This window comes from Moschus berezovskii, chromosome Y (genome assembly GCF_049115385.1).
Source record: "Moschus berezovskii isolate FMDL1 chromosome Y, NW_MosBer_1.0, whole genome shotgun sequence".
In the NCBI taxonomy this organism is placed as follows: Eukaryota; Metazoa; Chordata; class Mammalia; order Artiodactyla; family Moschidae; genus Moschus; species Moschus berezovskii.
Genome location: NC_142489.1, coordinates 241,669 through 259,264, shown reverse-complemented (window position 1 = coordinate 259,264; position 17,596 = coordinate 241,669). Strand labels below are relative to the sequence as shown.

At 39.0% G+C, this 17,596-nt stretch overlaps 1 protein-coding gene across 1 annotated transcript; it reads right to left on the bottom strand.

The window, feature by feature from the left end:
- On the bottom strand, window positions 1-16,887 carry EIF2S3 (eukaryotic translation initiation factor 2 subunit gamma). The gene is made up of 12 exons (XM_055438467.2): window positions 16,745-16,887; window positions 16,141-16,204; window positions 15,054-15,181; window positions 14,843-14,964; window positions 12,641-12,735; window positions 11,273-11,431; window positions 9,931-10,065; window positions 8,344-8,438; window positions 7,789-7,933; window positions 5,963-6,132; window positions 5,443-5,615; window positions 1-418 (listed from the first exon to the last, which is right to left on the bottom strand). Exons 1-12 carry the CDS (start codon window positions 16,811-16,813, stop codon window positions 355-357), a joined length of 1,419 nt encoding a protein of 472 aa, XP_055294442.1. The 5' UTR covers window positions 16,814-16,887; the 3' UTR covers window positions 1-354.
- Between the last annotated feature and the right edge of the window lie 709 nt (window positions 16,888-17,596).

The window sequence follows — 17,596 nt, the reverse complement described above, 5'->3', positions numbered from 1 at the left end:
TAAGAACAAAGATTTTATTTCAAACAGGTTCAGTGGTACGTCTACTACAGTAGTCTGGTTGTAGCAAACAGTTTCCTTTCAAATCTGCACTGCTGTATAAATCAGACATTATTTGGGAATGATTAATTTCTGGTAAAATGTCAATTCAATCCAACATGATGCTAATTTCTACATTTATTGTAGGCTCTATTTCAGTACTAGAGGTTAAATTTTCATCACCAAAAAATGAGAATAACCTTACAGCTACTACTAAGGTAATGAGCTGTGAAATTACTTTCCCACTATTGTTCTGAAAATATACCCCTAGACTGTTAAGAGAAATTCCAACTTCATTCAAATCTGTTATTTAATTCTTCAGTCATCATCTACTGTCGGCTTGATTGTCACTCCTCTTCTTATTTGACCCCAACCAATTAAACTGCAAAATGAAAATAAAAGAAATAATGAATTTTATATCAGCTTCATTATCATTACCACATAATCACATGACACAACTAGTTTTACTTGCCTATCTGCTCAAATTGAATGTTTCCAAAACCTGCTCCTCCAGAAAGAAAGCTCACACTATCTTCATAGACCCAGAGATGGGCTCTGGCCAGAAGGACTGACAGGAAAAGCAAACAAAAAGTTGCTACTATAAACAACCTCAACGTCGTAAATATACCTGCCCCTTTAGAACCACTAATGAAGAACATTCCAGTCCACCCAAGGAACCATGCTGACATTGAAACCACTTTAGTCTGATTTTTTAAAATTCTTTTTTCCTCTTTGAAAAAAATTTTTGTCTTTTTTTTAAACCGTTCGCAGCACTTCAACAGGTCACAATGGCTTTATCATGACTTTAGCTGGTAAAGGAAATTAAGAGATGATCTAGAGGAGTAGATAATCTATAAACAGATTACTCTCAATAGCAGAGGGATTTCTGCTTCATCTCTGTTTCAATGTCGCCTCTAGTCAATGGCCAGGACAGATTGCTACCTAAATTGTAGGTTCCAGAACAGAACTTACCTAAACATGGGTTAAAAACAACAAATCTAAAGAATATAAGGATCATTCAGACGTTCTCATGTAACAATTTTAACATATTTGCTTATTTTTAAGCAAAATCTAAAATTTCATTTGGACAGAATCCTCTTATAATATTAGTAGACACACAAAAAGATCATTCCTTTCTTTAAAAATACACTGGGAAAAAGAAGGAAAAAAAAAGATAAATTACACTAGAAATCAGTATGTCTATAACAGCAAATAGTATAATCACATGAGAGTCAAATCAAGCAGGCATAAATCACCACAAATCAGGATGATTTACTCAAAAGATTAACTGTCTCAATTAGAAAGTAATAATTCAGATCTTCTGAACAGTACATGATTAGATCATCCTGAGGCACTGTGCCAGGGAAGCCTTAATAAGGGAGGTAGATAGTGAAGAAGAAACAAAACCAAACCAAAGGTGATTTAAGTAATTATGTGGACAATCAGGACACAAAACAGTCTAATGTAGAAGGTTTATATGAGACTGCTAAGTCACTTCAGTCGTGACCCCACAGACGGAAGCCCACCAGGCTCCCCCATCCCTGGGATTCTCCAGGCAAGAACACTAGAGTGGGTTGCCATTTCCTTCTCCAATGTGTGAAAGTGAGACTAAGCAGGAGGAATTTAAAGTGTGTTCAAGTAGACTTCCAGAAAGGTCCTGAATTAGAAAGTAGTGGGAAGTTACTAGAAATTACTGAGTACTGCATGAAAAAATGTTTCAGGAACATTAATTTTGACTGAATGCTTAAATAACAGTTCAGTTCAGTTCAGTCGCTCAGTCGTGTCCGACTCTCCGCGACCCCATGAATCACAGCACGCCAGGCCTCCCTATCCATCACCAACTCCCGGAGTTCACTCAAACTCATGTCCACAGAGTCGGTGATGCCATCCAGCCATCTCATTCTCCGTCGTCCCCTTCTCCTCCCACCCCCAACCTTTCCCAGCATCAGAGTCTTTTCCAGTGAGTCAACTCGTCGCATGAGGTGGCCAAAGTATTGCAGTTTCAGCTTTAGCATCAGTCCCTCCAATGAACATCCAGGATTGATCTCCTTTAGAATGGACTGGTTGGATCTCCTTGCAGTATAAGGGACTCTCAAGAGTCTTCTCCAACACCACAGTTCAAAAGCATCGATTCTTCGGCGATCAGCCTTCTTCACAGTCCAACTCTCACATCCATACATGACCACGGGAAAAACCATTGCCTTGACTAGACGGACCTTGGTTGGCAAAGTAATGTCTCTGCTTTTTAATATACTATAAAGGTTGGTCATAACTTTCCTTCCAAGGTGCAAGCGTCTTTTAATTTCATGGCTGCAATCAGCATCTGCAGTGATTTTGGAGCCCAAAAAAACAAAGTCTGACACTGTTTCCACTGTTTCCCCATCTATTTCCCATGAAGTGATGGGACCAGATGCCATGATCGTCGTTTTCTGAATGTTGAGCTTCAAGCCAACCTTTTCACTCTCCTCTTTCACTTTCATCAAGAGGCTTTTGAGTTCCTCTTCACTTTCTGCCATAAGGGTAGTGTCATCTGCATATCTGAGGTTATTGATATTTCTCCCGGCAATCTTGATTCCAGCTTGTGCTTCTTCCAGCCCAGCGTTCCTCATGATGTACTCCGCATATAAGTTAAATAAGCAAGGTGACAATATACAACCTTGACGTACACCTTTTCCTATTTGGAACCAGTCTGTTGTTCTATGAACAGTTCTGACTGTTGCTTCCTGACCTGCATACAGGTTTCTCAAGAGGCAGGTCAGGTGGTCTGGGATTCCCATCTCTTTCAGAATGTTCCACAGTTTATTGTGATCGACACAGTCAAAGGCTTTGGCATAGTCAATGAAGCAGAAATAGATGTTTTTCTGAAACTCTCTTGCTTTCTCCATGATCCAGCGGATGTTGGCAATTTGATCTCTGGTGCCTCTGCCTTTTCTAAAACCTGCTTGAACATCTGGGAGTTCACGGTTTACATACTGCTGAAGCCTGGCTTGGAGAATTTTGAGCATGACTTTGCTAGCGTGTGAGATGAGTGCAATTGTGCGGTAGTTTGAGCATTCTTTGGCATTGCCTTTCTTTGGGATTGGAATGAAGACTGACCTCTTCCAGTCCTGTGGCCACTGCTGAGTTTTCCAAATCTGCTGGCATATTGAGTGCAGCACTTTCACAGCATCATCTTTCAAGACTTGAAATAGCTCAACTGGAATTCCATCACCTCCACTAGCTTTGTTAGTAGTGATGCTTTCTAAGGCCCACTTGACTTCACATTCCAAGATGTCTGGCTCTAGGTCAGTGATCACGTTATCGTGACTATCTTGGTCGTGAAGATCTTTTTTGTACAGTTCTGTGTATTCTTGCCACCTCTTCTTAATATCTTCTGCTTCTGTTAGGTCCATACCATTTCTGTCCTTTATCGAGCCCATCTTTGCATGAAATGTTCCCTTGGAATCTCTAATTTTCTTGAGGAGATCTCGTTTTTCCTATTCTGTTGTTTTCCTCTATTTCTTTGCATTGATCACTGAGGAAGCCTTTCTTATCTCTCCTTGCTATTCTTTGGAACTCTGCATTCAGATGCTTATCTCTTTCCTTTTCTCCTTTGCTTTTCGCCTCTCTTCTTTTCAGTAGAAGAGGCATATTAGCAATCTTTTGCAATAACTTTTAAGTGTGAAATGATGATGGTATGGGTTACAAAGAGGTCACACAGAATAGAAAGGAAAGGGTAGATTTAGTAACTAAACAGGAAAAGAAAAAAGAGAGAAGAGTCAACAATATGTGTATGTTTCCAAGCTCTATCCACGCAAAGGGCCCTGAAGAAACAGCACCTTTGGAGAAGTGAGCACACCTAGCACCCAAATCTTCATTTCTAACACCATCTCCCACTAAGAGGAATCAGGGCTCCCTGGAGAAATGGCCAATTCTAAACTAGAGCAGGAGAGAGACACAAGGTGACTTCAGAACAACTTGTGCCAGAAAGTAAGGAACTATTAAAAAACAAACCCAACAGAGACATACTGAAGCTTGCGCAGCTCCCAAACTGTCTGTGGGGTTGTGATCTGCTTCAGAAAGCAAAGTAGAGGGTTTATCTTCTGGGAAGACAAAAGTCATTTTCTCTGAAAAGCCCTCTTACATAGTTGGCTTTTGCATCCTCCAGAAATAGGAGGGCAAGGATTGATGCCTCCTGAGTCGGTTTCAGTTGAAGTAGAGAGAATACAGTGGCTATTCCCCAAAAGTCCATAGTGGGGTGTAGTTATCTCCAGAATACGTCACTGTTAATTTAGCATGGGTTTCGTGATAGTCATAGAGATGGATCCCTTAATAAAATAATAGGTTAAAAAAAATGGGGAAATATCAACAGGACATAGGAGCCAGTTTGTCTCCTGGACAAATTCTAGACATCAAAATAAGTAAGGACAGTAATGAATCAGTAAGGGCCTGCTGAATAAAATAGGACTCCATGAACGCATATTATAACTAGGTAAGTAAATAGTGGGGAAGAAAGAAAGTCAAATGACAAATGATGAGTGGCAGAGTTAAGAGTTTTTGGGGCTGGGTAATCACCATTTTGTAACCACTATAATCAAGCTCAATTCAGACAAAAATCATCAGTGGATACTAAGCTAAATCCCTCCCCCTGGGGGGAGGGTGGGGTGTGATAAGGAACAGACTGTTTGCATAGGGTCTCCCCCAAAGAATACCAATTCATTGGAGAAACTGGCTAATGTCTTGTTGGTATGATCCAAATTAACCTCAACAAGGAGCAATTAGATATCATGTGTCTCTAGTTATGACTCCCTGAGGAGACATCACCACCTACCTGAAAATATTCTAACCAAGAATAGATAACCTTAACCTAATCTTAGAAAACATCAAATAAACCCAAACTGAGGAACAATCTAGACAGTAACTAGCTTGTATTCTTCAAAATTGCCACTGACAAGTAAGACAAGCAAAGGCTGAGGAAATTTCAAATTAGAGATCAAAGAGCCATGAAAGCTAAATGCAGTGCATGACCCTAGACAGGAAGGAGACAGAGGACATTATCAGAACAAGTGATAAAACTGACTTTAGACTTTAGTATTTTAACAGTGTTAAGCTTCTTGAAGTGGTTATATAAGATAATCTTGTTTTTAAGAAATATACACCAAAGTATTAAGAGATAAAGGGGCAACCTATTTCTCAAAAAAAGGTTCAGAAAAAGGGAGGTATTAAACCTAAATTCACTGGTTTTTGCATAGGTTGTGTTTATCACAAATCAAGCCTAGAAATACAGATTTCAAAATCATCCGAATAAACAGTTGAGAATTAAAGCCATGGCACAGAACTGTTGCATTCAAGGTAAAGTGTGTTTGTGAGTGTGTTAAGTAAACTGTGTCTTTTTTATTAGACACTGACAAAGGCTAATGAACTTACCGCCAGTGTTTCTCAACTCTTCGGCTAAGTGCAATTTTTTCTCCTACTTCTGTGCACACAGGATTAGTCAAGACAATTTTACCCAAATCAGCCTTGACTGCACTAACTCTTCCTCCTGTCGACAGGGATCCTATATTCACCATAAGCACTTCATTCTTAGACAGCTTTTGTACCTAAGGAAATCAAGTGGCGAAAAATAAACCCCCAAATCAAGAAGATGCTTTCCAACTAACTGCTTATTTTTCTACCACCTTACCAACAAAAGACATCAGCAATTTTTCATCTCTGCCAACCTGATTTCAGTTAAGACTTTTAAGAAAAGCATACATATAACGGGAATTATCATGTCATTGTTATAAAGGACATAGTGTTTCCTGTTTTACTTTAGACTGCCATATGCAACTTTTCGATTTTCAGGAAGTCAAATTTATTTACCTTCTCTCTTTTCTTAATCCTATGTTAACTAAAAAGTATGAACCTCAAAACTAGTCTTAACGTCACTGGCACTTGAAGCACTTACTTTCGCTGCTTTCTTGTCTCCTTCAGTGCGAACACCTAGAAGCCTCCTAAGCAGGAAATAGGAAATTTCCAATTCTGTGAAGATCTCAGGTAAAGCTCCAACTGCACCAAGTACTTGCCCCACCATTCTGTCAGCCCGGCACAAAGTGGGGTCAATTTTTGTTCCAACTCCTGATCCAAAATAAGATATATATGGTTCAACATTTTATTTCCTACAAAGCTGTTTACCCAAAAAACTTATTCAAACTAGTACAGCACATGCCTACCTACACATTTTAATACACAACTTATATTTTCATACTCATTTATTGGCTACATAGATGTGACAATAATTATCTGAAGGAAGAGAATTGTAAACTCACAGGTTTGGGTATTTGAGGATGAGTCTCTAGATTTAAACCGTAAGCAAAGGACAAACAGAGATAACAGCCTAAATAAAAAATGAATCTGAATATCCTTAATGAAGGCTGAAACAATACAAAATTCAGGAGTAGTTTGCAGGATATTTACCTGCCATTTCTCCCCTGAAAGAATAATCAAAAAGATAGCTTAAAGATTTTACGTGATTCCTGGGACTGATTTCAAAATGTTTTAGCTGCATGTCTTTCACGGAGGAGAGAAGACATAAAGATAAGGCAAGAATAGTAAAGTATTGGGAATTCCCTGGCGGTTCAGTGATTAGGAATTGGCACTCTCACTGCTGTAGACCTAGGTTCGATCCCTGGTTGGAGAACTAAGATCCTGCAAGCCATGTAGCACGTCCCCCCTAGAAAACAACTGTAAAGTATTGATAATCTTTGAAGTTGTGTGGTGGCTACATGACCACACGTTACACTATTCTCTGTACTTTTATGTTTGAAAAGTTCTGTAAGTTAAATTTTAAAAGTCCCGAGAGTTTCCTTATTTACAAAACAAACAAAAAGGATAAAATTATACACAGCAAACTCCTAATTACAAAATACAATAGAAAAATGAATTAAACAGCCAAACATCAGAGAACAAAAAGACGAACTCCTTCACACCAAACATTTTCTTTAATCCAAAAGTTATTAACACCTCTGACTAATTGTCACTGTATCTTGCCTTTTTCTGGGTATCTGGTAATACGCTACTGTACGAGACCAGGAAACCCATATATTATTTCAGTAACAGCAAGATAATGGAAGTTATAATCTTTAATTCCCACCTCAATGTTTAACTATGACCTACCATGATTTCGGCTTCCCTGGTGGCTCAGAGGTTAAAGCGTCTGCCTGCAATGCGGGAGACCTGGGTTTGATCCCTGAGTTGGGAAGATCCCCTGGAGAAGGAAATGGCAACCCACTCCAGTATTCTTGCCTGGAGAATCCCAAGGACAGAGGAGCCTAGTGGGCTATAGTCCACGGGGTTGCAAAGAGTCGGACATGACTTCACTTCACTTACCATGATTTAACTGACATTTGTGGGTAACCCTCCATTTGAAAATCATACAAAAACAACAAAAAAACCACCCTACCCCAAAACCATGTTTAAAAAAAACCTACGGTTAGGTATTTTTACATTTTAGGCCATAAAATTTACTTTGGTACTGCTAAAAAGGAGCTACTTTAAAAATTAAACCAAAATTCTTATGTTTAAAAATAATTTTTACAAACATACGAAATCATCATATGACCTAAAATCAAAAGCTTAACCGCATATACATTCCCCTACCCTGCTTGATCATTAAACATCGAATGCTGATTCTTGTTGATGTTTGACAGAAAACAGCAAAATTCTGTAAAGTAATTATCCTTCAAATAAAGTGGCAAACAAAAAACCCCGTAGTGATGAGAGGAAAAGCCTTACCAATAAGACCTCCTGGGGCAGCATACTGAAGATCATTATGCTCTGCGAAAAGCGATACAATTTTGGAAAAGATAGGTTTACACATGAGTTTTCCTTCACTGTCTTTGGAAACAATACCAGGTCTGACTTCTATCTCCTGGCCCACCTGTAAAAATATAAATTAATAATTAGAATTTATGGGACAACACCATTTTCATTACATACGGAAAGTCCTAACAGAAGACCACAAAACTGAAAAGTCATCCTTATTTCAAAGATCGCTATTAAAAAAAAAGATGTGGAAGAGATCTTCAAATTCAGAACCACCCAAATGTTTTAAACAACCTATCATATAAGCCTATCGCCAATTTAAAATGTGCTTCATATTCATAGAAGCCTATAAAGTTTGAGGTCAAACACACTCAAATGATATACTAGTAAACAAAGAAATCTACATCAAGTACTAGACACCGTGAAGAAAAAAATTATTTTTCAATTTGGAGTGTCTATACTATTCTCCTACTTAGGACAAGAGAAAAAATAAAGCAAAAACACAACAATCAAAATCCAGTTTACCTTTAATACTCCTTTTAGAATACTACCACCAGCTACACCCCCCTTAAGGTCATCAACTTCACAGCCAGGTTTGTTGACATCAAAGGATCTAATAACTAAAAGAAAACAAAACAAATTAAAGCCAATTCTATTAACTTTAACTTCAGAAAAATTTATTTTTTTGTAAGTTAACTTTTGTTCAATAGTAGACACATAAAATTTACACAAGGAGACTTTGTCACAAAGTCTAATATTATTCCAGCTAAGTATACTGCAATTTTAATTATGCTGGAAAAAGTAGAAATAACTTAAAAGTACATCAATCGGAGGCATATTATGGTAAACCCATAGTATGGAGTATCATGCAGCTATTAAAAAAAGACTGTTAGAGGGGAGAATAGTTTGAGGGAGAATGGATACATGTGCATGGCTGAGTCCCTCTGCTGTCCACCTGAAACTATTACAACATTGTTAATTGGCTATACCCCAATATAAAATTAAAAGTTGAAAAAAAAAATAATGTTAGAGTATATGTAATGATGTAGAAGGATAACTTTCATCTGTTGTTCAGGAGAAAAGAAAACACTAGTTATGCATAGTATGATGCCACTTTCACATACAAAAACTGAAACAAGAAACGTATTATGTTTATACAGGATGATATGAACAAAGAGAAAGGTGCACAAACAGTACACACCAATTGTTAACTGTAATTTCAGGGCTAAGGGGTGAGGCAGGAATTGTGGACCTTTCTGGTCATATACCTTTGTATGACTTCTGCAACAAGATTTAGTTTCAAAACTTCAAAACCACCCTAGGACTATGTGACCTGCACTTTAGTCCTGAGAGCAGGAACCATTAACAAGGGTCCCTGGTGGCTCAGAAGTTAAAGCATCTGCCCGCAATGCGGGAGACCTGGGTTCGATCCTTGGGTCAGGAAGTTCCCCTGGAGAAGGGAATGGCAACCCACTCCAGTATTCTTGCCTGGAGAACCCCAAGGACAGAGGAGCCTGGTGGGCTATAGTCCACGGGGTCGCAGAGAGTCGGACACGACTGAGAGACTTCACTTCACTTCACACTCATTACAATAATCCAAGAGAACCCTGCCCACAACACACAGAAAAGGCTGGGGGGCACCTAGGTGAAGCTTCAGAGGGTTCAAATGTCTGTTGTGAAAAGGTTTCACCATTTTATGTACAAACCATGAGTTTAAATTATCAAATTATACCAATATTGATACCACAAACTTAAACAAATGAGAGAGACGAATATCTTCATTAATGGTACAGTGAAATCATTTGTCTGGAAGTCCTAATATCCTGTTTCTAACTAAAACATAATTCCATAAGGCATACTTTATTGCTCCATCTTGATCATGTAACATAACACACACTAAGCACAAAAAGACTAAAAGTTGTGTCTGTATTCAGGACTCTCATCCAGTAATGCAATCTAACTCTGCTAATATAATCTCAGAATTGACTGACTTCAAAAAAAAGTTTTTTATGGAGACTGTAATTTATTATCACCTCTGCAGAAATCATTGGTGATTCCTTTAAAGAGGAATCAGCAATGTGGAAAAGATCAGATAAAAATCCTATTACTTACCAATAAGCCTGGGTTCTGAAGTAAAGTCTCTTGGGGGTACTGGAATTTTTTTTACTATGTACTCACAGACAACTTCAATATTGTATTTTAGCTGAGCAGAAATTGGGATAATAGGAGCGCCTTCTGCTACTGTACCTGTAAGACAAAATTTTCAAAAGATCAAAATCTTCAGTTTTATAGAGCTTGTTCTTTATATATTACATGAAACAGTTAAGATTATTAAAATAGACGCCTAAATATACCCACATATACCCAGAGCAACAGGCAGAAAATGATAATTCTTTTCAGAAAAGTGTCAGTATTCTATGTTTGTTTTTACTCCTGAAAATGAACACATTGCATTCAAGGGGAAAAAACTCAAATTTTACTAATAGATATATTTAATATACCAAATCAATAACACTCCTGGGAAAGACCATTTTACTAGTTGAAAGGTTTCTTCAGTTCAGTTCAGTTCAGTTGCTCAGTTGTGTCCAACTCTTTGCGACCCCGTGAATCACAGCAAGCCAGGCCTCCCAGTCCATCACCAACTCCCGGAGTCCACCCAAATCCATGTCCATTGACTCGGTGATGCCATCCAACCATCTCATCCTCTGTCCTCCCCTTCTCCTCCCGCCTTCAATCTTTCCCAGCATCAGGGTCTTTTCCAATGAGTCAGCTCTTCGCATCAGGTGGCCAAAGTATTGAAGTTTCAGCTTCAACATCAATCCTACCAATGAACACCCAGGACTGATTTCCTTTAGGATGGACTGGTTGGATCTCCTTTCTAATAACATGCAACTGACCTCCCAATAAATGTCAAAACAAAACTATAGTCTCTTGCTAATCAAAGACTAATGGCATACATAATATCTGCTCCTTATTAACTAAATGTCTAACAGGTTCATGAAAGAAATGTACCAAACACAATGAGGCTTTAATCAAAATGAGACATTCTTTTTTGTTATGAGAGAACTGGATGCAGAGGAAGTCAACCTTTCTCACAAGAAAAACAAGAATCTAATGTGAACAATAAGATGTCTTCCCTGAAATGAAAAACACCATGCCATTAAAGGAAAGGAATACTAACAATAAATCATTATCAGTTCCAATTCTAAAAGTAGCTACTCAGTAAGGATAGTGTAAGACTGAAGTTTTTTTATGGATTTTAAAAATATTTATTTTTTTGCCCATGCCACAAAGCTTGTGAGATCTGTTTTCCAATTGAGGGATTGAATTGGTACCCTCTGAGTGAAAGCAGAGTCCTAACCAGGGGACTGCCAGGGAATTCTCAAGACCAAAGTTTTGTTTTTTTAAAGCTTTTATTTTACCATCACTGAGGAAGATTATTATGGCTTCTTACCTTGAACAAATGCAAGGATCTGTTCATACTGTTCTTTAGCCTGGCTTTCTTTCACCAAATCAATTTTATTTTGTAGAATCAAAATATGCTTCAGTTTCATGATTTCTATAGCAGCCAAGTGTTCAGATGTCTGAGGCTGAGGACAAGACTCGTTACCAGCTAGATGATAAAGAATAAAAAAGATGCATGAGAATTAGCTAGAACTATCTGTCAGAATAGGAAAATCTATAAGAGGCAGATTAGTGGTTGCCAGGGAGTGAAGGAAAGGGGGATTAGAGTGACTTCTTAATGGGCACAGGGTTTCCTTCTAGGTAGACAAAAATGTTCTGGAACTCAATAGCGATGACGCTTATAAAACACTGTAAATGTACTTAATATCACCAAATTGTATACTTTAAATAGCTATAATGCTAACTTTTATACTATGTGTATTACACTATTAAAAAAACCAAACCAAAACACCTAGCTGACATCTAAAAAAGGAAATGCTTGAATGCCCTAACCCGATTCAAAGCAAAAGTCCTGGATTGTTGCCAAGCATTCAACTTTTGCCCCTGCTCCACCCTTGTGCCTGCATTCACTGGAGTCTCCCGATTATTAGATTCTCTTTCCTGGTCTTAAGCCAGAAACCTAAGAATCCACAAGTTTGGTATTTCAGGGTCTGCCCTTGGCTTTTGCTCAAGCATAAGGTATAGCCCCCTGGCTCTATCCAGTTTTAGAGATGCTCTGACCTGGTCAAGCTCCTGAGAGGCGGGGAGTAATTAAGGGAAGGCACTTAACACAGTCCATGAATTTCAACTACTATCAGACGCTACTCCCTAACAAATAGAGGAAAGAACACTAAAAATAACCATTGGTGTTATCAAGTAGGTACGTTTTGCTGGATACTCCAATGACCATCCTCCCTAAGTGGTGATGTTTAGGTGTCTTATACTCTATCCACTCATCCTACTTTAAAAAATTATATCCCATAGCAACAAAATCTCTTGCCAGCTCACATAAGGTGGCACAACCCCAGACTCGAAAATCGCAGTTCATCTACTAGACTTCAGCACTTATTATAAATGAAATTTGCATCTAATAAAACCATTATACACCAATGATGCAGTAAACAGTTCAAAGATGCACACACACACAAAAATATAAAACTAAAATAATAAATCATTTCATGGAATCTAAGGGGACAAAATGCACTACAGACTTTTGACAGCTGGAAGACAAGGATGTCATACTGGTTGACATGTTAGTTCCCATTCCTATCACCTTTAGATACTGGATGTGGTCCTTAAAGGCCTTAGTTTTCCTTTAAGTATTTCATCTTGGATTTGCTCCACAGCGATTTGTTGAAACCAATTCTGATGTATTTACCTATCAACAGAAGAGCGGCATCCATCACTGCGGCACCGTTCAGCATAGTAGCCATCAGAATATCATGGCCAGGACAGTCAACAAAGGAAACATGCCTAACAAATTAAAAAATAACCATCAGTCCTAAGATCAATACGTCAACATTCAAGTTACAGATTCCCTAAAATTAAATCCCTTGAAGTATAGAATGTCAATAATGCATAAGAATAAGCAAATAATTATTTCTGTAAAGTCAAGCAGTTACAAGACTTGGTGTTTCTAGATTTTAGAAATAAGATCACCTACTGGCTCAATTATACTTCAGAAACAAACAAAAACTTCATAGAAACAGAGATCAGATTTGTAATTAATAGATCTATGGTTACCAACAGTGGGGTTGGGGGAAGAAGGAATCAGATGAAAGCAGTCACAAACTTTTTTAAGATAAAGAAGTACCAGGGGTATAACATACAATAAATATAGTTAACACCACTGTATGTCATACATGAAAGTTGTTAACAGTAAACCCTGAGTCTTCATCACAAGGAAAGATATTTTTTCCATTTAAGTTTATATCTATATGAGATGATGGTCACTAAACTTACTGTGAAAATCATTTCAAAATGTATGTATGTCAAATTATTATGCTGTATACCTTAAAGCTTATACAGTGCTGAATGCCGATTATATCTCAATAAAACTGGAGGGAAAAAAATAAAATATGAAAAGAACAAAAATTACCTATTGGCTAAGAGTAAAATCACTGCAGATCATTACAAAGCAAATGAAATTAGTTATGTATAGAAATAACTGAAGAAACACAAACTCCCAAATCCAATCAAAGAAAATATGATATAAAGTAAATACTGGGAATGTCATTGATTTGAAAGCTAAAACTGTTAACAGAAGGGGCAATGCTATCTGAAAAAATCTGCCAAAACCTTTTCCAGCATCTTGAAAAGCTGGAAATGCTAATCTGAAGTAGAGACGGCAGCACTATCTTAACAAAACTATGCTACTCATTCGGAACCATTATTTTTAATAGTTGTATACTCACACTCATAATCTAAAATAGGGGCAGCAAACTGCCCCACTGTCATAACCACTCAGGCACATCACAACCGCTTTCCTAACACAAGAGCAGAAATAAGTAATTCAAAAGAGAATCTGTGACCTGCAAAGCTGAAAATACTTATTATTGGACAAGCTTGCTGATAAGGGCCACAAGTAGGGTGAGGCAAGAGAGGCACTTGACACACATGTAAAATTTAAGGGTATACCCAAAAAGCCAGTAATCAAAACAAATAATATTTAAGTAGTTAAAAAATCAAAGGACTCCAAGCAACTCAATCCCTGATCACAAGGCATGTGGCACGCCCCCAAAAAATTTTAACTTAAAAGTAAATAAATAACACAGTTTACTTTGACTGTTGTTGTTTAGTTGCTAACTCATGTTCTCTCTTGTGACGTCATGGACCGTAGCCCGCTAGGCTGCTCTGTTCATGGGATTTCCCAAGTAAGATTACTGAACAGGGTTGCCATTTCCTTCTCCAAGATTCTTCCCACCCAGAGACAGAACCTGCATCTCCCGCATTGCAGGTGGATTCTTTACCGCTGAGCCACCTGGGAAGCCCTTATCTTCATCTTGATTACCAGGCCTGATTTTTTTTCCTTAAAGCATTCTCCCTCACCTCAAACTCTGGGCCTCATTCACCTCTCCCTAGTCCCAGCTCTGCCTCTACAACTTCCTTGTGGACATCACCAATCACCATAAACATCACCAGGTGGATATCAGTACCCTTTGATAAAGAATAAATAATAATATTAAGGAAATAAATGGGTTACAAGTCCTTGTATTTAAGAGAGGTGATTAAGAATGGCTTTGTTCCTTTATCCAAGACACAAAACCAACACCGTTTAATAGAAATTTAGGAAGCCTGGCAAAAAGAATCCCTTAAATCCAATGAGCTGTTTCCCTCCGTTTCATTTTGCTTATGTGATACTTTTCCTTAGGAGCACTTACACATATGTGTCTTAAGGTAGTTTTAAAATACCTGACTTTTCAAATTACTGTCATTATGGACCAGAAAAACAAAATAATGGAAAAATAAAGCCATTCAACAATTAGATTCACTGTTTAACATCGCAATTAAATATCTCAAAAACTACAAACCACACAACAAAATATGAAATGTTAAGTGTTTTTAGCACAAAAAAGGTCACCTGACTAATTTGAAGTTCCCTTTGGTCCCTGGAATGTCTGTAGGAAACTCATCGGGTGTGCTACTTCCACAGGATCTATAACATTCTGGCCGAGGACAACTCGGGTCATCAAGTTTATAAATCTAAAAGTTTCAATGAGAAAAGACTTGGATTTGTTACCTGCACATTCAATAATTAAAGTGAGTTTTTCATTTCACTGTACACAGCTCACCTTAGCGTTAGCATAGCCAAGTTTGATTGTAATATTTCTTTCCAATTCATTTTTGAAACGGACAGTGTGGACTCCAGAAATAGCTTTTACAACTGTAGATTTCCCATGAGCTACATGACCAATTGTACCTACAAAGTACAAAAAATTAATTCAAGTGCATTCGGTTACACCACATATTTTTTCAATTTTAGAGTAGAAAACCCAAAGCCATAACTCAGTCAACATCACTGTAAAACCAACAATGACATTGATTTTTCCTCCTACGTATCCCTGATTACAAAAACTTATTATGACACAGGACTGAAGAGAACTTTCCATGTGACAACCTTGTTTTAAACCATATTGAGCATGATAAAAGCTATCCATCTTTAATCACAGAAAACAGTGCCTTCATTTAAAATAAGCACTTGTAAAAAAACTGCATGAAACTTTGTATATCAAGAAACTTTTCAGCATTTTCAGAGCAAAGTATGTATGAAGAGCCCTGACAACACAAAAACGGAACCCAAGGAAACAAGAAAAAAACTCAGGTATGATTATAGTAATGCTATTAAGGCTAGCACATATCTTACAACTTTTTTTTTTTTTTTTTTAAGAATCTCAAGGTAGAGCCTTACTTTTAAAGAGGTTTTACTGTTTTTGTACAGACTCTCAAATACCCCAAATTTACACTCAGTCAACATAACTTCTCCTTTAAAGTTCCAGGTGCCAATTAAGGGGAAAAAAAAAACCACCCTAATTATAGCTTATGCACATACCAAACAAAACTTTCAAAAACTCTGCTCTTGCAACAACCCTGTGTGGCAAGTACAATCACATTTCCCCTCTTTTACTAGATGACTACATATCACGCTATGTTATTAAAAGTTTTCTTTAAGTCTTTACCTTTTCTTCTCACCTAGTCTATAAGCTAGACATAGGCAACAGGGGCCTCCCACCAAAAATCTAGCAGATGCATTGCTCCCAAGAGCTCAACATCTATTTCTCGAATATCGGCATCTTCGTGTAATTCAGGTACTTACACAAAGGGAAAGATTAAAATTATTTGCTGAAAATCAATCAAATCTCCAAGTTAATCTTATCTTACCTATATTAATTGTGGCTTGTCTGCTGATAACTTCATGTGAAAGTGGTGTCAACTTGGAAACATCCTGCAATCAAATATTTCTATGTTAAATCATTGTACATAAGATGAATCAGAAATTTGAGTTTACATTGTTACCTACAGCTCGCTACCATTTGAATAGCCCTCTTCTACTTTTAAAAGCGCTTTTCCTGTACAATCTTGCATTCTGGAAAGCACTAAAAGTTCTTCATCCTTACACACTGATTATGGGAGATGTGGAGGCTCTGGGTCCCCCAACTTTCAGAGCATTAGCACTAAGGAATGTGTAGATACTCCTTTCCCAAAACTTCCAAAGTGAAGAGCCTTAATGACACTTAACACTGTAAGTTTCCAGCCAAATCATTCGGGAGGCTCGGGGCCCCACGACCGCACAGCCCCATGCCCAGCTCCCGACTGAGAGAAGCGCGTGGGGCAGCGCGAGCGCGGCTTAGGGCGCCGGGCTCCAGGTCTCCCTCCTAACTCATGCACCTGACCGCCCGGCACCACCTTGTTTCACAGCCTCTCGGGAGTCCTGGTCATCCCCATTCCTGAGCGCATTCCGCATACTTCCAGAGCCATGCCTTACCAAAGTGGCGAGATCTTGCCGAGAAAGGTGCGGCTGCCCTAAAGTCACACCAGCCTCGCCCCCCGCCATCTTGCCCGGAGAGGAAGGAAGTCGGCCGCGTCCCGGCCTGACCGCGCGCAGGCCCCCTGGCGCAGGGCGGAGCAGCGGAGGCGGAGGACTGGCTAGGGCCCAGGCCTGGGAGAGGAGGATGGCCGCAGCAGCAGAGGCCTCACTGCTTGGACTCGTCTCCTAATTAATTTGTACAGTGCCCGCCGGCAGGCTGACTAAAAAACATAAGGCCAAGTTTCGAGATCTACTCGCGGCAGACCTGTTGGATATTTGTGCAGGCAACGGTGCGGGCAGCCCCAACAAAGGCCCCTGACGAGGGCGGCGTTGCCACCGAGGCGCGCGCTGACTAGGGTGAAGCCACTTCCGGTTTCCCTAGGAATGGCCGGAAGAGTTTCCCGGAACCTGGGATTCTTATCTGGGGTGTGGGGATAGACTGTTGGCATGTCCTTCTTTACCGATTTCCATAATTTAATAAGACTAGATCAGCCCCGGGTCCGTCTCGCTTGTGACGGGGTTCTTGGCCGCGAGGTGGCCGCGTACCGAGCTGGCGGGCGGTGAGGAGGGCGCCCTCACGTGGATGTCTTGCGACCCAGGGATGGCAAAAGCAAAGTCTCTAACTTGTTCTCACAGAGAGGTTTCTAGAGCCTGGGAGGTGGTCCATGGTGACGCTAATGGAGTTAGCACAGGATAGAAGCTAGGTGTCGTAAGAGCGCCCAAAGGTGTTTTGTTTTGGTTTTTTAGCCGATCCAAATCTCTATTTTCTTTACTCTTTCTCATTTCTAAATATTCATTGTTCTTTTCCTG

Excerpts from the sequence above, each read along its gene's own strand:
- EIF2S3 (XM_055438467.2), bottom strand. The coding sequence starts at position 16,813 with ATGGCGGGGGGCGAGGCTGGTGTGACTTTAGGGCAGCCGCACCTTTCT. Across the intron at positions 16,205-16,744 it reads GGCAAGATCTCGCCACTTTG|GATGTTTCCAAGTTGACACC; the intron begins GTAAGGCATGGC and ends ATTTGATTGCAG. Across the intron at positions 14,965-15,053 it reads TTGGCTATGCTAACGCTAAG|ATTTATAAACTTGATGACCC; the intron begins GTGAGCTGTGTA and ends TGAAACTTTTAG.